General features: G+C 40.8%; 1 protein-coding gene across 10 annotated transcripts in view; it reads left to right on the top strand.

Annotated features, from left to right (window-relative positions):
• The window catches only part of PCYT1B (phosphate cytidylyltransferase 1, choline, beta), a 131,822-nt gene that overhangs the window by 57,365 nt on the left and 51,780 nt on the right, over nucleotides 1-22,677 (top strand). For 8 of the 10 annotated variants that reach the window (XR_004622381.1, XM_034649365.1, XM_034649368.1 and 5 more), the window contains exon 3: nucleotides 3,836-3,952. The exons of the other annotated variants lie outside the window; for them this stretch is intronic. Coding sequence is in view for 7 of the 8 variants with exons in the window: in XM_034649365.1 (XP_034505256.1) it covers nucleotides 3,836-3,952 (117 nt within the window). In the remaining variant the exon portion in view is untranslated. The remainder of the gene's footprint in view (nucleotides 1-3,835; nucleotides 3,953-22,677) is intronic. 10 annotated transcript variants of the gene reach the window in all.

Below are 22,677 nucleotides of genomic sequence, written 5' to 3'. Positions count from 1 at the left end.
TATATCAGATAAATATTTTGCAAACATTTTCTCCCTGTCTGACTTTCCTTTGTATTTTTGTAAAAATATCTTTGGAAGATGTGAGTTTGAAGTAAGGTCCAATTTATTATAATTTTTTGGCTTTATAATGTGTCCTTTTGGGTTCTATTCAAGAAATTTTTTAAAAGATTTTGAGAGAGAGAGCGAGGGAGTGAGCATGAGTGGGGGGAGGGGCAGAGGGGAGAAGCAGACTCCCGTTGGGCTCTTTCGCTGGGAGCCTGCTTCTTTCTCTCCCACTCCCCTTGCTTGTGTTCCCTCTCTCGTTGGCTGTCTCTCTCTCTGTCAAATAAATAAATAAAATCTTAAAAAAAAAACAGTGCAGATTGATGACATCATAATTTCTGTAGGTCAGGAGCCTGGCTTAGCTGAGTCCTCTGTTCAGGGTCCCGCAAGGGTACATTTAAGGTGTCACCTAGGGCTCATCGCTCACCTGGAGGCTTGATGGTGATAGACCTGTTTCCAAGCTCATTCAAGTTGTTTCCTTGCAGCTCTAAGACTAAAGATCTAGCTTTTTGCTGGTTGTCAGCCAGACGCCACCCTCAGCCCCTAGGGGGTCACCTGCAGTTCCTTGCCATGTGACCCTCTCAAAACATGATAGGGTCCTTCTTCAAAGCCACCGTGAGAGGAAGAGTGAGTCTGCTGCAGTATGGAATCTTACATAGTGTAACGTAATCATGGCAGTGCCATCCATCCTCTTCGCCATTTTCAGCTGGTTAGAAACAAGGCACTGGTCCCACTCACATTTCAAAGGGACGAGATGGGACCAAGGTGTGAACACCAGGTGGCAGGGCTCCCCGGGAGGCACCTTAAGGTCTCTCCACCATGGCCATGGAGTAGTTGCGTTCCCACTTGGGATCACTGCCAAACCCCCAGCTTTACCGGCCAGTGGTTCCCAACACAGATCTCTGAAGAATGCCCAAATGCCTAAAAGGATGTCCAGAAAAATCTGAACCAAAAGATTAAAACAAATAAGCATACAAACTAAAAAAATAGCCACACTCTTAAAAAAATTTATTGTGGAGAATTTCAAACATACACAAAAGTAGAACAATATAATGACAATATAATTCATGTGTCTGTCATCTATACCTCACACCCGCCACCCCATGGGGTCTGGCCGCCTGTATGCCCCCATCCACTGCCCCCTCTTGAGTTATTTGAAACAAAGCCCTGGGCTTCCTAGCATTCCATCCATAAATATTTCTGTATAAATGTCTTAAAAAAACAGTTTTTAAAAACATAACCATTATGCCATTTTTTCACCTAAAAATTAACAGTAGTTCTTTAATATTACCAAGTAGCCAGTGTTCCAATTTCCAATTATCTTATGTCCTCATTTACTGATAGTTTGAACCCAAATCCAAATAATATCTATACATTCAATATGTTGATAAGTCTTTTAAATCTCTAATCTGCAGACCCACTTCCATCTTTCTTTGTCTTTTTTTTTTTCTTGAAGTACTCATTTGTTGAGATTGGGTTTTGATTTTGGGTGTTGTGGGGTTTTTTTTTTTTTTTTTTTGGTCCTGTTTCCCAGTCTGGAAATTGCTGACACACGACAATTTTAAAAAGTGAGCTTATTGCAAAATCAACTCCACAAATACTCTTCAAAGATTTACTAAATGTTCTTCTTCTCAGTAATTATGTCATCTTTCTTTACTTTTCTTTCCTCCCTGCTTCCTGAATTCATTTCTCTTGATCACCTCTGAATCAATAACAAAAAGTTTTGCAAAACTGCCATCTGCTTTCCCCTGGGATTTATATCTTAAAACAAATTTTCCTCAATTGAATTCAAATTGAATAAGAGCATTGAAACCAAGGATCCCTCATTAGACAGTTTGTTATTTCAAAGCATTTTCTATTTACCATGCCTTATTTAGAATCCAGTATAATCCTGTGAAGGCAATTCTGTTTGTTCAAAATGGTGTATAATTGGGAATAATTGCAATTCCCTATCTGACATAAAGTCTCTCAAGTTTTTTTATTAGAGAAATTTAATTTATTAGAAACATTGTACCATCTGAATCTATTAATGTAACATTCCTTTTAATTTATATTCCAAATTAATGAGGTTGTACTACATCAGGAAATAATCACAATTTTATTTTTTTTTTATTTTTATTTTTTTTTAAAGATTTTATTTATTTATTCAACAGAGATAGAGACAGTCAGCGAGAGAGGGAACACAAGCAGGGGGAGTGGGAAAGGAAGAAGCAGGCTCATAGCAGAGGAGCCTGATGTGGGGCTCGATCCCATAACGTCGGGATCACGCCCTGAGCCAAAGGCAGACGCTTAACCGCTGTGCCACCGGGGCGCCCCAATAATCACAATTTTAAATCTGTCTTAAAAATCATTCGCCAGAAGTTTGCATTGATTTCTTTTTTAAATTTATTTTTATAACATCATTATAATGCATGCACGTACTGGAAAAAGTCAGTAAGACTCTTAGGCTTATTAAAGAAACCCAACGACTCAACAATCCCTTTCCCTACCAGCCCTCACCCCGATTCTTGTTTCCTATAGACACTCAGCATTTGACAATCAACTTCGCAAAATGTTGTGGACATTTCTCATCCACTGTCATTGCCTTTCTTGTTTCCTCTGCCCTGGGGGATTACACCTTTTATTTATTTTTATTTTTTGGGTGGGGGGGATATACCTTTTTAATTCTTTCTCTTTAATTCTTGTGGTATTTGGGAGGAAGAGATAGATGCATATATGTTCAGTTTTCCATATTTAAGCTTTTAGTTTGCCATATTTTCACTTTCTAGTTCCTTCCTTGATAGCCCAGAATGGTGTAAAAGTTGGCACCCAACCTCTCTATCCCCATGTCTCCATTTTATTTGAGGAGGTGGGTCTTTGGGCTGTCGCAACAAAGTGTCATCCTGTAGTTTCTAGTGCCATTTCCTGGCCCCCAGGGGGCGGTGGTGAGTGTATCCCTCTTTGTCACAGAATGGCACTCCCCAGAGCACCCTATGGCCCTGTGAGAATGTCTGTTGAGGCCTCTTCTCTCTTGACCTTTCTCCCTCAGAGGGGCTGTAGCGTTGGTCGCTGGCCTGCAACACTGAGGCCCACCCCCACGTGTCACCTGACTCGTCTGTCTTTGGGGCACGTCCCCCCCCCCCCATCTCTCATGACGCCGAAGAGGTTAGGGAGTGACCTTTGCGCAGTGGTGTGCTGGTTTAACTGTTGGCCCTGCCGGAGGGAAGTAAGCCCAGGTTGGCAGCGTTTGGCAACTTCCGTGGCGGTAAGTACGCCCACAGCTGATTTCGGCTCCCGGCGTGACCCGGCGCTCGCGGGCAAGGCGCACCCGCGCCTCTCGGAGCCGCGCGAGTGCACTGCTGCCCGGCGCTGCTTTCGGGAGCGGGTCTCCAGAGTCCAGAATGAAGTCGTTTCTCCTCATGAAGCTATGCAGTAGCTCCTGCCTGGATACTCCCGCCGGGCCGACTGGGCCAGCCCTTGGCTGGCGCCCAGTGTGTCTGAAGCGGCTGGCTCAGGCGCCCGAGACTCGACTCCGGGTTACGACAACTCCTACCGCCTTGGGTTTGTCTTGACTGTGGGCTTAAAATGAGTGTTCTGGGTCGATCTTAATTCTCCGTTTTTCCTCCACTTTGCTAGCGTCAGAAGAACCTCTTTGTAAAAGTAATTGTGCGCACTAGTAAGAGACTGATGGTACACAGACATGGTGTTTTGTCCAGGTAAACTCGCTCACACTGCTATCCCGGCGACGGAAGAAGCGGGTCACGGCGCTTCCTTATTCTGCAGGTGCGTTGATGACGCTTTGTTTCTTCCACAGTTGACAGGCCCGTCAGAGTCTATGCGGATGGAATATTTGACCTCTTCCATTCTGGTCACGCAAGGGCACTTATGCAAGCAAAAACCCTGTTTCCCAACAGCTACTTGTTGGTTGGAGGTAAGAATTGCATTTTCTCTCTGTCTAGAAAATTCCTTTGTAATGTGCTTCCTGAAAAAGACCCCTTTCGGAGTTCCATTATTAAAATCTCACATGGTTATTACTCCCACTTCAGCCGATAGTGGCTCACTTGTTGGCTGCCTGAAATTTAACGTGATGTTTAAAAAGCTGTAGGGGAAGTTACATCATGGGATTATGCACCACTGACTCCCAGAGAGAGACAGACTAATAACACCACCAAGTGCAACCGCTTCATGTTTTCCATCAATGCCTTTCTTCTTGTGAGTGAGCTATGATCAAAGTTATGTTTCTAAAATTTTCTGGAAGGTTAGGAGAAAAGCAATGTTATTTTGATTTCAAATCAGAGAGAGCTGAGGGGCTTAAGGATGATTAAGGTTAAACAAGGTCATTGTCTTTTTGTGTGGCCCACCGCACTTAGGTCGATGCTGCGCAAACTGTAGTGGTTTACAATAACCTCCTTAATGGAGTGGATGTATGGTGTGTTAAAGAAATGGAGATTTATGTACCTGGGTAATTTGGGTTCACAGTGAAGGAAATGGCTTGTTTCATAAGCTTGTGGAAGAAGGGTGGTTAGATGTGGATGGAAATTTTCCTCCTCCAGAAGGCCTACCGATTTCAGCTTGGGTGAAGGGGATAGTACCTGCCTAGGGAGACCTGCATCTCACCTCTATAGCTTCTGGAAGCAGCATATCCTTTCATGGTGATCAGTTTTTGTGCCATTAGCTGAGCTAGGCATCATCAACCCTTAAACCCCTACTGTGAGGAAAAAGGTGCTGTTAAGAGACCATGTCTCTGTTTTAAAAGTATTTTGTTACCTTCTGCAAGTTTAAGACTATGACTTGGATATTTGAGAAGCACTTTCTACAGATTTTACTGATGATGGTGACCACGTGATTATTATTTTTTTATAATAATTTTTTTTTATTATATGTTAGTCACCATACAGTACATCCCTGGTTTTTGATGTAAAGTTCGATGATTCATTAGTTGCGTATAACACCCAGTGCACCATGCAATACATGCCCTCCTTACTACCCATCACCAAACTATCCCATTCCCCCACCCCCCTCCCCTCTGGGGCCCTCAGTTTGTTTCTCATACTCCATAGTCTCTCATGCTTCATTCCCCCTTCCGATTACCCCCCCCCTTGATTACTGAATGGAATTCTTTATGGAAGGAAGAGATGATAAAAGACAATGAGTACCGGACAAGTCACGCAGAGGGCACCCAAGGCAGGCAGAGAACCCATCTGCTGGTCATTTCTTTCTATCCTGAGTAGAAAACCATTTCTGGAAGGAGCGCTACTACGTGGAGTGTGGTTCTGAGCTGCTGAGGCCCTGCGGAGACCTCTGCAGTGTTTTGGGGACCCGAGGTAGGAGGTGGCTTGATGTGGGTCACACTTAACAGGAACACTAGCCATGGCTGTGGGTGCTCCCAGGGGTCATGGTATTGGAGCTCAGTTACTGCGAGGGGCATTGCAGTAGCAACCGCGTTTTGGTAGAATTGTGGACAAGTACAGTCTTCCCGTGTAGCAGCTGCCTTCCTCCGGAACGCGACATCTATCACAGCTATCCCAGAAATACTTTGTGATTAGAAGAAAAACAAAATTAGTTTCTAAACTAAAATGATTTAAAACAATAGTGCAGGGACGTTCAGAAATGTTTCATGTTGGGGCGCCTGGGTGGCACAGCGGTTAAGCGTCTGCCTTCGGCTCAGGGCGTGATCCCGGCGTTATGGGATCGAGCCCCACATCAGGCTCTTACTCTATGAGTCTGCCTCTTCCTCTCCCGCTCCCCCTGCTTGTGTTCCCTCTCTCGCTGGCTGTCTCTATCTCTGTCGAATAAAGAAATTTAAAAAATCTTTAAAAAAAAAAAAAAAAAGAAATGTTTCATGTTGTGCGAAAAATCACCCGCTGAGAAGCTGCCAACTAAATGCCGGTAACCACCTCCAATTATTGCGACGACTAAAGATGCCCCACAAATTTCCTGAAGTGTGTTCTAGGGAATGATGAGGTCCCTGCTGATGATTGTCGTCTTAGGCTAGGGGTCTTCAGACTTTCTTCCCCACAATCCTTGTAAGAATTTTAAAAACTAAATACCTTTTTGCAGTTTTTTTTTAGGTTGACAACTAAGGTTTTCTAAGTTTAAATAGTTGTGAAAGAAACTTTTTAGGGGCGCCTGGGGTGGCACAGCAGTTAAGCGTCTGCCTTCGGCTCAGGGCGTGATCCCGGCATTATGGGATCGAGCCCCACATCAGGCTCCTCCGCTAGGAGCCTGCTTCTTCCTCTCCCACTCCCCCTGCTTGTGTTCCCTCTCTCGCTGGCTGTCTCTATCTCTGTCAAATAAATAAATAAAATCTTTAAAAAAAAAGAAACTTTTTAAAAAAGATTTTATTTATCTGTCAGAGAGTGAGAAAGAGAATGAGCACAAGCAGGGGGAGCGGCAGGCAGAGGGAGAATCAGGCTCTCTGCTGAGCAAGGAGCCCTATACGGGACTAGATCCCAGGACCCTGGGATCATGGCCTGAGCCGAAGGCAGACACTTAACTGACTGAGCCACCCAGGCGCCCCCACAATAAACAATTTTTTAAGGGAAGTTTTATGTTCACAGCCAAATTGAGCAGAAAGGACAGAGAATTCCCACATGCCCAAACAGGCATAGCCTCCCTCGTCATCAACATCCCTGACCAGAGTGATACGTTGGTTACAGTCCATGAACACCAGCACGTCATGTCACCTAGAGCCCGCAGCTGATGTTAGACTTTGCTCTTAGTGTGGCACATTCTATGGGTTTTGGCAAACGTATAATGACATGTATCCACTATTGTCACGTTGTACATACAGAATTAGTTTCACTGCCTTGAAAATTCTCTGTGCTCTGCATCTCTCCTCCCAGCCCATGGCAACCGCTTTTCTTACCGATTCTACAGGTTTTTCAAGAATGTTATGTAGTTGAAATTTTAGAGTATGTATCTTTTTCAGATTGGCTTTTTTCACTTAGTGATACATATTTAAGGTTCCTCCATGTCTTTTCATGGATTGCTAGTTCACTCATTAGTGCTGAATAATAAAATAATACTCCATTGTCTGGATGTACCACAGTTCATCCATTTACTTACTGAAGGACACCTGGGTTGCTCCCAAGTTTGGGCAATTATGAATAAAGCTGCTATAAACATCTGTATGCAAGTTTTTATGTGGACATAGGTTTTCAACTCCTTTGGGTAAATACCAACCAAGGAGCATGATTGCTGGATTGTATGTTAAGAGTATGTTAAGTTTTGGGGCACCTGGATGGCTCAGTTGGTTGAGCATCTGCCTCTTGGTTTCAGCTCAGGTCATGATCTCAAGGTCGTGGGATTGAGCCCCGAGTTGGGCTCCGTGCTCAGTGCAGAGTCTGCATGAGGCTCTCCCCTCTCCCCGCAACTTGCACATGCTCTCTCTCTCTTTTCCTCTAAAATGAATAGGTAAAATCTTTTTAAAAAAGAGTGTGTTAAGTTTTGTAAGAAACTGCCGAACTGTTCCAAAGTGGCTGTCCCACCTTGCATTTCTGCCTCAGTGCACAAGAGTTCCTGCTGCTCCATGTCCTTGCCAGCATTTCGTGCTGTCAGTGTTTTGCATTTTGGCCTCTGTTATATGTATAGAGTGGTATTTCATTGTTGTCTAATTTTGCAAATCCCTGGTGACATAAGATGTTGAACATCTTTTCATTTGCTTACTTGCCATCCATATATCTTCTCTGGTGAGGTGTGTGTTCAGATCTTTTGTCATTTTTTAAAATCTGGTTGTTCATTTTCTTATCATTGGGTTTTAAGTGTTCCTTGTATAGTTTGGATAACAGTCCTTTACCTCTTCTGTCTTTTTCAATTATTTTTTCCCAGTCTGTGTTTTTTCTCATTTCCTTGACATTGTTTTTCACAGAGCCTCAGTTCCTAATTTTAACTAAGTCCAGTTTATCACTTATGTCTTCAATGGGCCATGTCTTTCGTGTTGTATCTAAAAATCACTGCCATACCCAAGGTCATCTAGGTTTTCTCCTAGGAGTTTTATAGTTCTGTGTTTTACATTTAAATCTAGGATCCATTTTGAGTTAATTTTTGTGAAGAGTATAAGATTTGTGTCTAGAGTATTTTTTTTTTTGTATGTGGATATCCAGTTTTTTAGCACCATTTGTTGAATAGACTATTTTTCCTACATTGTCTTGCCTTTGCTCCTTTGTCAGAGATCAGTTGACTATGTTTGTGTGGGTCTATTTCTAGGCTCTCTTTTCTGTTCCACTGCTCTGTTGGTTCTTTCACCAGTTCTATACCTTCTTGATTACTTTAGCTTTATAGTAAGTAGTGAAGTTGGGTAGTGTTGAGTCTTCAAATTTTATTCTATTTCTCCAATATTGATGTGGCTGTTCTAGGTCTTTATAAACTCCATATAAACTTTAGAATCAATTTATCAAATTGTTGCCACAAAATAGGTTGCTGATATTTTGATTGGGATTGCATTGAATCTATAGATGCATTAACATCTTGACAATACTGAATCTTCCTATTCATGAACATAGAATATTTCTCCATTTATTTTGTTCTTTGATATCTTTCATCAGAGTTTTGTGGTTGTCTTCATATAGATCTTATAAATATTTTGTTAGATTTATACCTAAGTATTTCATTTTGGGGAGGGGAGGTGCTAATGTAAACAGTAATACATTTTTAATTTCTAAAACTCATTCATTCATTGCTCGTATGTAGGGAGGTGATTGACTTTTATATATCAAACTTGTATCCTGCAACCTTGCTGTTGTTGCTTATTAGTTCTAGGGTATTTTTTTTTTTTTGCTAAGTTCTTGTGGATTTTCTACATAGGTGGTCATAAAATGATTCTATTTCTTTCTTCCCTGTCTGTATACTTTTTTTCCTTTTCTTGGCTTATTGCACTAGCTAGGACTTCCAGGACAATGTTGAAAAGCAGTGGTAAGAGGGGATGTCATTGCCTTCCTCCTGATCTTACTGGAAAAACTTCAACTTTCTCTCCATTAAGTGTGATGTTAGCTGTAGGGTTTTTTTGTAGATAGTGTTTATCAAGCTGAGAAAGTTCTTCTCTATTCCATTTTCTGAGAGTATTTATCATGAAGGAGTATTGGATTTTATCAAATGCCTTTTCTCTATCTATTGGTAAGATCTTGTGGTTTTCTTCTTTAGGTTGTTGATGTGATGGATTCCATTAATTGATTTTCAAATGTTGAACCAGCCTTGCATACCTGAGATAAATCCCACTTGGTCATGGTGTATAATTCTTTTTATATATATTGATGGATTTGATGTATTAATATTTTGTTGAAGAGTTTTGCATCCATTTTCATCAGACAACTTAGGTCTGAGTTTTTTTTCATACAATGTCTTTTTTTGATTTTGGTATTAGGGTAATGCTGGCCTCCTAGAATGAGTTAGGAGGTATTTCCTCTGCTTCTGTCTTCTGGAAGAGATTGTAGAGAATTAGTATAGTTTATTCCTTAAGTGTTTGGCAGAATTTACCAACAAACTCATCTGGGCCCGGTGTTTTCTCTTTTAGAAAGTTACTAGATATCGATTCACTTTTTTAAATAGTTATAGGCCTATTCATATTGTCTATTTTTTCTAGTGTAAGTTTTGACAGCTTGTGTCCTTCAAGGAATTTGTCCATTTTGTGTAGATTACCAAATTATGGAGTTGCTCGTAATATTCCTTTACTATCCTTTTAATGTTCATGAGATCGGCAATAATGTCCCCTCTCGAGGACCCTTTATTAATAATTTGAGTATTTTCTCTTTTTTTTCTTAGCTTAATTAGAGGCTTACAAATTTTATTGATCTTTTGAAAGAACCAGCTTTTGGGTTCATTGTTTTTTCTCTATTGATTCCTATTTTCAATTTCATTAGTTTCTGTTCTGATTTTTATTATTTCTTCTGCTTACTCTGAATTTAATTTGCTGTTCTTTTTCTAGTCTCCTAAGGTGGAAGCTTAGATAATTGACTTCAGATATTCAGAGTTTTTAGACTTTCTTTTCCCCCCAATATATACATTTAATGCTACATATCTCCCTCTAAGCTGTTTTTCCTGCATTCCATGCATTTTGATAAGCTGTGTTTTCATTTTCATTTACCTCAAAATATTTAAATATTTCTGTTGAGATTTATTTATTTATTTTTTACCCATGTCTTATTTAGAAGTGCGTTGCTTAATCTCTAAGTATTTGGGGATTTTCCAGCTATCTTTCTGTTTTTGATTCCTAGTTTAATTCCACTGTGGTCTGAGAACAGACACATATGATTTCTATTCCTTTAAATGTGTTATGGTGTGTTTTATGGCACAGAATGTTGTCTGTCTTGGTGAATGCTTCATGTGAACTTGAGAACTTGTGTATTCTGCTGTGGTCAGATGAACTAGTCAGTAGGTGTCAATTATATCCAGCTGATTGATGGTACTGTTGAGTTAAACTATGTCCTTGTTTATTTTCTGTCTGCTAGGTCTATCTGTTTCTGATAGAGGGGTGTTAAAGCTTCCGGCTCTTATAGTGGATTCATCTATTTCTCCTTGCAGTTCTAACAGTTTTTGCCTCATGCATTTTGACTCTCTTTTTCGGCACATCCACATTAAGGATTGCCATGTCTTCATGGAGTATTGACCCATTTATCATTATGTAATGCCCCTCTCTTCTTGATAACTTTCCTTGTTCTGCAGTCTACTCTGTCTGAAATTAATGTACCTACTTCCACGTCCTCCATCCTTTTTAATGTATATATGTTCTTATATTTAAAAGGGTTTTTTTTGTAGACAACATACGGTTGGGTCTTGTTTTTTGATCCACAATCTCTGTCTTATAATTGATAAATGTAGACCATATGTGTTCCAAGTGATTATTGCTATAGTTGGTTGAATGTATACCATATTTTTTCTGTTTTCTGTTTGTTGCCTTTGTGTTTTGTTCCTACGTGTATCTTCCACACTTTTTCTGCCTTTTGTGGTTTTAATTTAGCATTTTATGATTCCATTTTCTCTCCTTTCTTAGCATATCAATTATACTTCTTTTTTTATTGTACTTATTGTTTTATTTTTATTTTTTTATTATTACAATATGTTAGTCACCATACAGTACATTGTTAGCTTTTGATGTAGTGTTCCATGATTCATTCATTGTGTATAACACCCAGTGCACCATGCAATACGTGCCGTCCTTAATACCCTTCACTGGGATAGCCCATCCCCCCACCCCACCCCCTCTAAAACTCTGTTTCCCAGAGTCCATAGTCTCTCATGGTTCGTCTCCCCCTCTGAATTCCCCCCTTCATTTTTCCCTTCCTTCTCCTAATGATCTCCCTGCTATTCCTTGTGTTCCACAAATAAATGAAACCATATGATAGTTGTCCTTCTTGGCTTATTTCACTTAGCATAATCTCCTCCAGTTCCATCCATGTTGATGCAAATGTTGGGTGATCATTCTTTCTGATAGCTGAGTAATATTCCATTGTATATATGGACCACATCTTCTTTATCCACTCCTCTGTTGAAGGGCATCTCAGCTCCTTCCATAGTTTGGCTATTGTGGACATTGCTGCTATGAACATTGGGGTGCATATGGCCCTTCTTTTCACTACATCTGTATCTTTAGAGTAAATACCCCATAGTGCAATTGCTGGGTTATAGGGTAGCTCTATTTCTAACTTTTTGAGGAACCTCCACACTATTTTCCAAAGTGGCTGTACCAACTCGCATTCCCACCAACAGTGTAAGAGGGTTCCCCTTTCTCCACATCCTCTCCAACATTTGCTGTTTCCTGCCTTGTCCATTTTTGTCATTCTAACTGGTATAAGGTGGTATCTCAATATGGTTTTGATTTGAATTTCCCTGATGGCTAATGATGTTGAACATTTTTTCGTGTGTCCATTAGCCATTCGTATGTCTTCATTGGAAAAGTGTCTGTTCATACCTTCTGCCCATTTTTTGATTGGATTATTTCTGTTTTGGGTGTTGAGTTTGAGAAGTTCTTTGTAGATCTTGGATACCGGTCTTTTATCTGTAGTGTCATTTGCAAATATCTTCTCCCATTCCGTGGGTTGCCTCTTTGTTTTGTTGACTGTTTCCTTTGCTGTGCAGAAGATTTTCATCTTGATGAAGTCCCAAAAGTTCATTTTTGCTTTTGTTTCCCTTGCCTTTGGAGACATGTCATGGAAGAGGTTGCTGTGGCCGATGTTGAAGAAGTTACAGTCTATTTTCTGCTCTAGGATTTTAATGGATTCCTGGTCTTTCATCCATTTAGAGTTTATCTTTGTGTATGGTGTGAGAGAGTGGTCGAGTTTCATTCTTCTGTATATAGCTGTCCAATTTTCCCAGCACCATTTATTGAAAAGACTGTCTTTTTCCCATTGGATATTTTTTCCTGCTTTGTCGAAGATTAGTTGACCATAGAGTTGAGGGTCCATTTCTGGAGTCTCTTTTCTTTTTTCTTTTTTGTTTTTAAGATTTTATTTATTTATTTGACAGAGTGATAGAGACAGCCAGCGAGAGAGGGAACACAAGCAGGGGGAGTGGGAGAGGAAGAAGCAGGCTCCTCGCAGAGGAGCCTGATGTGGGGCTCGATCCCATAACGCCGGGATCACGCCCTGAGCCGAAGGAGACACTTAACCACTGTGCCACCCAGGCACCCCGTGGAGTCTCTTTTCTGTTCTATTGATCTACGTGTCTGTTTTTGTGCCAGTACCATGCAGTCTTGATCACGGCTTTGTAGTATAGCTTGAAATCAGGCAACGTGATGCCCCCAGCTTTGTTTTTCTTTTTCAACATCTCCTTGGAGATTCAGGGTCTTTTCTGGTTCCACACGAATTTTAGGATTGTTTGTTCCAGCACTTTGAAAAATGGCATTGGTATTTTGATCAGGATGGCGTTGAAAGTATAGATTGCTCTAGGTAGCACAGACATTTTAACTATGTTTATTCTTTTGACCCATGAGCATGGAATGTTTTCCCATCTTTTTGTGTTTACTTCAATGTCTCTCATCAGTGTTCTGTAGTTTCTAGAGTGTAGATCCTTTACCTCTTTGGTTATGTTTATTCCGAGATATCTTATGGTTGTTGGTGCTCTTGTAAATGGAATCGATTCCCTAATTTCTCTTTCTTCAGTCTCATTGTCAGGGTATAGAAATGCAACTGATTTCTGTGCACTGATTTTGTATTCTGCCACATAACTGAATCACTTATGAGTTTTAGTAATTTGGGGGTGGAGTCTTTTGGGTTTTCCACATAAAGTATCATGTCATCTGCGAAGAGAGAGAGTTTGACTTCTTTGCCAATTTTAATACCTTTTATTTCTTTTTGTTGTCTGATTGCTGTTGCTAGGACTTCTAGTACTATGTTGAACAATAATGGCAAGAGTGGGCATCCTTGTCGTGTTCCTGATTTTAGGTGAAATGCTCACAGTTTTTCCCCATTGAGAACAATATTCGCTGTGGGCTTTTCATAGATGGTTTTTATGAAATTGAGGAATGTACCCTCTATCCCTACAGTCCGAAGGGTTTTAATCAGGAAAGGATGCTGTATTTTGTCAAATGCTTTTTCTGCATCAATTGAGAGGATCATATGGTTCTTGACTCTTTTCTTGTTGATGTGATCTATCACACTGATTGATTTGCGAATGTTGAACCACCCTTGCATTCCAGGGATGAATCCCACCTGGTTGATAGATAATCCTTTTACTGTACTGTTGGATCTTATTAGCTAGGATCTTGTTGAGAATTTTGGCATCCATAATCATCAGGGATATGGGTCTGTAATTCTCCTTTTTGATGGGGATCTTTGTCTTGTTTTGGGATCAAGGTAATGCTGGCCTCATAGAATGAGTTTGGAAGTTTTCCTTCTGTGTCTATTTTTTGAAACAGCTTCAGGAGAACAGGTATTATTTCTTCTTTGAATGTTTAGTAGAATTCCCCAGGGAATCCATCAGGCACTGGACTCTTCTTTTTTCACTTTTTTAGTGGTTGTCCTAGTGTTTACAATATACATTCTAAACTAATCCAAGTCCACTTTCAAACAATGCTATACTATTGGTACAAGCATCTTGTAAAAAGAAAATATATATTTTTTAAAGATTTTATTGATTTATTTGACAGAGATAGAGACAGCCAGCAAGAGAGGGAACACAAGCAGGGGGAGTGGGAGAGGAAGAAGCAGGCTCATAGCGGAAGAGCCCGATGTGGGGCTCGATCCCACAACGCCGGGATCATGCCCTGAGCCGAAGGCAGACGCCCAACCGCTGTGCCACCCAGGCGCCCCAAGAAAATATTTCTTATTCCTCCCTGCCATCCTTTGTACCGTTGCATTCATTCATAATTGAATATATTGTTGCTGTTACTACATTGAACAAACTGTTTATCTGTTAGATGAATTAAGAGAAATAAAATGTTTTGTCTTATCTTATTCTTGAATCCTTCTTCTTCCTTTATGTAGATTTGAATTTCTGACCCACCATTTTCCTCCTCCCTAAAGAACTTTTTTTTTAAAGAAGAAAATTTTTTTCCAAAGATTTTATTTATCTATTTGACAGAGAGATTGAAAGCCAGCAAAAGAGGGAACACAAGCAGGGGGAGTGGGAGAGGAAGAAGCAGGCTCCCAGTGGAGCAGGGAGCCTGATGCGAGGCTTGATCCCAGAACACTGGGATCACGCCCTAGCCAAAGGCAGATGCTTAACGACTGAGCCACCTAGGCGCCCCTAAAGAAATTTTTTTTTTAAAGATTTTATTTATTTAGCCGACAGAGAGAGAGACAGCCAGCGAGAAAGGGAACACAAGCAGGGGGAGTGGGAGAGGAAGAAGCAGGCTCATAGTGGAGGAGCCTGATGTGGGGCTTGATCCCACAACGCCGGGATCACGCCCTGAGCCGAAGGCAGACGCTTAACCGCCGTGCCACTCAGGCGCCCCGCCCCTAAAGAAATTTTAAAAGCATTTCTTGTGCAGCAGGTCTACTGGAAAGAAATTCCCTCATTTTTTTGTTTGTTGGAGGAGGTCTTTATTTCTTCTTCTGTTTCGAACGATAATTTTACAGGGTACAGAATTCTAGGTTGGTGGGTTTTTTTCTTTGAATACTAAGTACTTCACTCCATTCTCTTCTTGCTCCCATTGTTTCTGTGGAGACATCCATTGTATTTTTACCCTTGCTCCTCCATCGGTAAGCTGCTTTTATCCTCTGGATTCTCTTGAGACTTTTTTCCTTGGGGATTTTTCCTGTTGAGTGTTCTCTGACATTTAAATGAGATGAGTAGGGTTTTATGATTTGTGGATGAATATGTTATTGCTAGAATGAGACAGGGTTTAATGTTGATTTTCTTCTTCCTTATTATAGATTTAAGTGCTGAAATATTTTGTTTACACAAATATTTAGATGGGAATGGAAGAAGTTTGTTATAGTGATGCCACTCAGTCTTTGAACTGAGTTATTTGTCATGTATCAAAAAAATTATTGTTGTCAACAAAATAATTTTAATCATCTATCAAGTGATAATTTATTAAGGTCCTCTTTCCAATTTGAGGCAAGCAATGGATTAGAAATGACCTGACCTGCAAGATTTGTTTCCAAGCTATGTGAATCATTTGCTTGCTTTCTTTCTGGGAAGTATAACAAAAAGGCTTTACCAAGATTTACCAAATGATTCCTAATTACAACCCTTACTTTTTTACTTGAAAGCAACTTGCTTAACTGGATATACTTAGGAAAGGTTGGGGAAATGAAAATACTGGTAATTTCATTATACCTCTGTCAATCCAATAATTTTTGATAAAATGGTTTTATCGTTTTCTTAAAACTTAAAAAAAATAAATAAACAAACCCGGAAACCTTGGGGCTGCAGTTTTTGCTTACTAAATCTGCAGAAAACACTACCTAACCTAATTGGCAAAGGTAGTCTTTACTGTCAAACCCACTCAAAAACCTGGAGAAAATGTCTTTCCAATTCAAATATGTTCATGTATTTCAGGAAGCCTTATGAAAACCACTGAGAAATACATTATAGAATGCATTGTATGAAACAGAATCACATTAAATTATGTAGCTGTAATATAATAAGTTGTAAACAAGACAATAAATCATGCTATTTAATTTATAGTAATGCAATGTAATTTATAGGTAAAATAGTACCATATTTATAAGGAGAGGCATATGATAAAAAGACATGTTATTTCTTCTCTAAATATTGGTGTGTGTGTGTGTGTTAAACTCTGGTGTTTGGCTTTTGGGGAAAATTAAATAAAATCAAATGTAAAAATCAGAAATGACTCATTTATCTTTATTAGATACCATGGGTACTTCCCCTATGTATTTAAGATAGAAAAGTGAATATACTACTAAAAAAATAATTTGGCAGTACATATTTTGTGCTAGGAGGAGATAGAAAATAATGCATATTTTAGAAGAGGAAATAGGATAAGGATTTTCTATAAATGGAGTAAGTTTTATAATGTGATCTGATAAAATAGATCTTAGCTTCCTTTTAAAATAATGCATATGGAATCTGGAAAAAAAGCATGTAAATGTTTTATCCATGTGTTTATTCCAATGTATTTTGAGAAAATTGATAATTCTAGAAAATATTCCAGTTACATTTCTAAGATGCAGTGGTATCAGCCTATACAGCTTTGCCTTATTGAGCTGATTTTGAGGTGAATAGCTGGGAAAAATGCTTACTCTTAACTAAAAGAGAAAAGGCATTTCTAGGATTCAATATGAGTATTGAGAATAGCTGGAAAAATGCTTACCCTTAACTACATGAAAAAGCCATTTTTAGCATTCAATATTTCTTTCCATTGCTCCTTTTGCTTTGAATTCCTGGGCCTCATCCCTCAAGATCCTTGCGTCCTTTGACAATAGTTGGGAGAATGAAAAGGCACAATTGTTAGGCAACAATTTGCATTCTTCCCTACTCTACCGTAATTAGTTTCCAACACCTGGCTTTACCTATTAACAGAAATCTCTGTAAGACAGGAAGCTTTTAGAGATTCATGGTGTTTGCAGTAGTCATTAAGCAAGATCTCCCTTTGGTTTGGCCTGGAGCCTTAACCCTCTTCCCCTTGCAATGCAGCACAGTAAGATTTCGATGGTGTCTTTCTTTTGGATAGTGGAGTAAGGGTGGTTTTGGACACAGGGGTTTTCTCTGGGACCATTAATTTTAGGAATGGGTGCCTTTGGAAGTTGAGGATCTGGAAATTGAGTCCTTTAAAGCTTCTTGTGTTTGGATATCTCTTAAAAAGTCTTGGTGTATCCCCAAGGGTATGTGTACCCTAATTCAAAACCATTACCTTTAAACTATCTTTCTTGAGTATCACAAGCCACTTTTAATTACAGACAGTTCTATCCTGAGGAAAGTTAGGGAGTCCTTTACAAATTGGTATCCTGTGTTGTCGGTTGAAAGATGGGCTCTTGCAATGATGCGTGTAGTTAGCAGATAAAATGTTTATGGTGAATTGAAAGAACCTGCTGTAATAATGTTGGGGCCCCATATGTCTACAGTGGGTTTGCTATAGGAGTTTCCCTGGGTGGAACAAGGGCTTCGCTCATGAAACCACTCTGGTCAAGTGCACAGAAAGCTGCTTGGCATAATAGTTGGTATTTGGTAGAAATAATTGATTCAAAGACCAGAAACTGCGATAAGTGGAAGTACTACGTTCTGCTTCTCAACCTTGGGCAAAAACCGACACAAAATGCCATGGTTTTGTACTATGATTATAATATCTGCATCTCTATTTTTTAAGCATTATGGCCAGTAATAATTTGAAAACTCATTCATGTAAGCCTACCTCATTGACATTATTTTAGTGAATTGAAACTACCAATTGTAGAGCCCTTTTTTCTTCTTAATTTAAAAGCTGGTGTCATTTAACCAGAAACAACAGGTGTTGGCGAGGATGTGGAGAAAGGGGAACCCTCTTACGCTGTTGGTGGGAATGCAGGCTGGTGCAGCCACTCTGGAAAACAGTACGGAGGCTCCTCAGAAAGTTAAACATAGAACTATCCTATAATCCAACAATTGCACTGCTAGGTTTTTACTCAAAGAATCCAAAAATACTAATTCAGAGGGATATGTGCACCCTGATGCTTATAGCAGCGTTATCTACAATAGCTGAACTATGGAAACAGCTCGTGTCCATCAACTGATGAATGGATAAAGATGTGGTGTATACACACAATGGAATATTAACGCAGCCATCAAAAAGAATGAAATCTTGCCATTTACAACAATGTGGATGGAGCTAGAGTGTATTATGCTGAGTGAAATAAGTCAGAGAAAGACAAATACCATATGATTTCACTCATATATGGAATTTAAGAAACAAACGAGCAAAGGGAGAAAAAAGAGACAAACTGAGAAACAGACTCTTAACTCTATAGAGAACAATCTGAGGGTTACCAGAGGGGAGGGAGTGAGGGGATGGGTGAAACAGGTGAGGGGGATGAAGGAGGGCACTTGTGATGAGCATCGGGTGGTGGATGGAAGTGTCCAATCACTATATTGTAGACCTGAAACTAGTATTACACTGGGTTACCTAATCGAAATTTGAATAAAAACTTTAAAAAATGAAAACATAAGTTAATATCATTTAAAAACAAGCCAAGAAATTGAAATTTATATCAGAATTTTTTTCCCTAAAATATTTTTTAAGGCTATGAGTCAGCAAATACCTACTTTGCCCTCATAGGAGGGGAATAAAAAATGACAACGATGAATGTAATAGTACCCCTACTATAGTAGACATAAATATTATTCTGTAAACTTGGGTTTAAGTTCGCTTGTACTTTAACTGAAATTAAATATTCCGTGAGGATTCCATTTTGCCTGACTGGTGGGAAATTGAATCTCAGTCCTTTTGGGCTGTCTTCACCTCCGCAGAGTCAAAGGAGATTCCAAAATGTTTACAGAAACAAGAGAGGGGCTTCCAGTCTTGAACCCAGCACCATTGAGCCTGTGCAAGGTGAGGCACCTGCACTGTGCGCACGTGGACCCCCTGTGCCCAGGGCGCCGTGTCGTCATCCCTCTTAGGGCTCTGCCACTGGCCCTGCTGCTTATGGGATCCACACACCTTTGGCCTCTTCCTCATTTGGAGGACTCTTCTCTCTGTTCGTCTCTTTCCTTACAGAATTCCTCTAATGAGTTCTGGTGTGGAGAAAACAGCAGCCAGGAAGGCAGGCTGTGTACCAGCAACTTGAACTTAACAGCTTCTTTGGGGGAGTTTGTACCAGGAGACTGGGCACCTGCTTGGAATGGGGGCAGGGAAAAGACGGAGCTCAAAACAAATGCATATCCGCAGTGATGGCTTTATACTACTATCAATAAATGGCAAACGTTATTGAACATACTCTTTCCTCAGATGATCACATTTAATTATCAAAATTTTGCCATGTTTTAAAGACAGATGGCTGGGTCTTAAGTCATTTTCCTAGTTTTAAGTAGCAGAGCGGGGATTAGAACCCAAGTCTGTTTGGTTCCAAAGTTCATCCCTTCTAGTACATTTTCTCTCCTGCACAGTACTGGTAATAGTTCACCTCGAGCGCTGTGAGCTGCCAGGGCAGGTTAGCTGCAGTATGAGCTCCCGCGTAACTCGGCGGATCTGTCCACGGAGCAGCCCCACTCACAGTTCCCCAGCTGGTTGTCAGAGCGCGTTTGCCAAGACTCAAGAACAACAGCGCTGCTTTGGGCGTAATTAATGTTTAGACAATAACCGGTCAGCATGTTCAGCTGCTTCTTGAGGTCACTCCTGGGATATGAAAATAGGACCCCGGATTGGCATAAACAGGATGTTTGTTTTCTTTGTGCTCTGTCAGGAGGCCATTATTTCGGTCATCTAGAAGTTATACCAAATTGCTCAGGTGCAGGTTCAAAAGGGGAGAGGATATGGCCAGCCTCGTTCTGTGTCATGTAAAATAGAAAACAGATGGATCTGAACCCCATTTCTGCTCAGTATGAATCTTGAGGTAGTGTTTTAATACAGTCCTAACAGAACATTTAAAAAGTCTCAGATCAATTTTTAAATTGTATATCTTGACCTGTAAATAATTCCTATTTATGGAGTCTAAAGCCAGTGCAATCAGTGAATCAGTACATAACGCAGTCATTATGACCCTACTACCTGCTGCGCCCCCCCCCCGCCATGCTGGGTAATGGGTGATGCAGAAATAGGCTGGGCTCTTCGCTCAAGATGTTCATAATGAGCTCCAGGGGCTTTTGAACGTTGTACATATCAGAATTATCCCGAAGCTTGTCAGAGATAGAGCTGCCTAGGCCCTACTCCAGACTCACTGTCTTAATTCATGTGGTCTGCTGCAACAAGACGCTCCCGGCTGGCTGGCTTAAAAACAGCCCGAGCTTACTTCTCACAGTTTGGGAGGCTGGAGACTCCAAGGAAAGGCCCTAACGTGGTGTCCTTCTGCTGAGGGCTCTCTTCTTGATTCAGAGTTGTTCCCTTCTTGCTGTTTTCTCCTGTGGTGGAAGGTGCTAGGGAGCTCTCTGGAGGCTCTCTTATAAGACAGTAACCCCATTCATAAGGGTTCCAAGACCTAAGAGCCTCCCAAAAGCGTATCTCCTAAATATCACCAGCTTTGGGAGTTAAGATTTTAACACTTGAATTTAGGGGGACACATTCAGACCATAGCACCCACTGAATCAAAATCTCGGCAGTGAGACCCAGGCATCTTTATGTTTAGCAAGCTCCTTAGGTGACTCTGATACTCTTTAAACTTTTTGAGCCAGCCACGTGGTTGATGCTGTTTGGGTAACATAAACCACTACAATGTTTTCTTTATTGTATTCTATCCTATACCGGTCTATACAACATCTCAGGAAGTATGTATAGGAGGTATGTAGGGATCCACATGTTATCTAGAGACATACTAGTCTCTTAATTATGTATATGTTGAGATGTGCCTACAGAGAAATATTATCTTAAATCATAGTAAACATTGAGCATTTGTATGTTTCAGGCACTCTTCATTCATTCAATAAATACTTGTTAAGAGCCCACTATGGGCCATCAGAAAATGAAACAAAAGTCCCTGTCTTCAGAGAGCATATATTTTAGTGGAGGGACATCAACAGTAAAATTCAATAAGACAATTACATGCTGAGGAGTGCCATGGCAAGAAGTAAAACGAGAAAGGGATGTCCACCACCAGGGGTGGGGCCAAATGGTATTTTCAATAGGATGGCCGGGAAGCCTCGAGGGAGGGGAGGAAGTGAGCTCTGTGGATATTTGGAGCACAACTGTTCCAGGTTTGGGGAGCAGAAAGTGCCAAGATCTGAGCAGGAACATTCTTGGTGGCTTCAGGAGACGGCATGGAGGCTGGGGGCTGGGATGCAAGAAGGAAACGCCATCCGAGAGGCAGGGGATGGACTGAGGCGTGGCTCTTGTGGGGGCCTGTGCGCCGCTGGAACTGTTTCTCTTTTGCTCTGAGGGAAACGGGAAGGGTTCTGAGCCCAAGAACGACAGTCAGACAGGTTTTAATGGGATCACTCCAGCCAATAGGAAGAGACTGCTGGGGGTGGGCAAGGCTGGAACAAGGGACGAGTTAGGAGGCCAGTGCAGTAACCCAGGTGGGTGGAGGTGGTGAGCACGACGGAGCTTGCAGGGCACTCTGAAGGCAGGGGCAGCAGGTCTGCCGACGGCTTGGAGGTGGAGCGCGTGAGGGCTGCCCTGGGAGGTTTTCCAGGGATGCTGGCTGCATTGGCTGAGCTTACTCTGTGGCTAGATTTGGTTCTGGATGTGGGTCATCCTTCAGTTCCAAGAAAATAGCATATTTCTGTTTTTAAAACATATATTGAACAGTTAAATTTTGTAAATTCGTTGTGTGTCCATAAACCCTCTTACGGAGCAGTCAGGGCAGTCTGGCCGTAGCGGGCTCTTCCCCAGGATATTGGCAAATGGGAACCAGACCCACAGTGACATTTCTTCCTGACATGTACGAAAGCTGCCTTTCCCGACAACAAATAGATTCTGGATAGAATAATGAGTAATATTTCTTGTTCAGCACTTTTATGTAAATCCTCAAAAAATCCTTTCTAAGGTTGATAGTGGATGATATTAACCCCTATTTGGAGATTCAGGAACCTGAGATCTAGAAAGGGTAAGAAATGTTACAAGGATGAATTCTGCTAGATCAGATCTTGTATTTTATGGCTTCCTCCTGTTGACTGTGTGGTCTGATGTGTAGTGACTGGACCTCAATCCGGGGAATGGAAGTGTGTGCGCACATGTTGTATGCACATGCACGTATGCCCATGCGCACATGCACGCAAAGGAATCACGCTTGGGTTCCTAAGTTCAATGATTTAGCAAGGGAATTGGAACTGATTGTTCAAACCTTCTAAAATTCAGGCCTCCTGCTTCCTTTCATTTTCTCTGTTCATTTGGCCATTTTCCCCGAATAGTAATTTTTACGGAATGGTGCGATAGGAAAATAAACAATACAGAAGTCACATTAGGTAGTGTGGAGAATAATTTTAATAGAAGTTGCAGCAGGGAATGAAGTCAAAATTAGCACTAAAATGGAATTCTCAGTTGCTGGTGGATTTCAGCTTGCTTTGCTTTCCTGATGCTTGGTTCCTGTAAAACAAGTTTGGTTATGTTGTGTACCGAATAAGGCCGAGCTCCTTTTGCTTTGCTGAACAAGCCGTGATGTACAAGGATGGCTGCGAGCAGCGCCTGGG

Source organism: Ailuropoda melanoleuca, chromosome X (assembly GCF_002007445.2).
Source record: "Ailuropoda melanoleuca isolate Jingjing chromosome X, ASM200744v2, whole genome shotgun sequence".
Classification (NCBI taxonomy): Eukaryota; Metazoa; Chordata; class Mammalia; order Carnivora; family Ursidae; genus Ailuropoda; species Ailuropoda melanoleuca.
The sequence above is the reverse complement of the archived record's forward strand: the minus strand, read 5'-3'. Positions and strand labels throughout refer to the sequence as shown.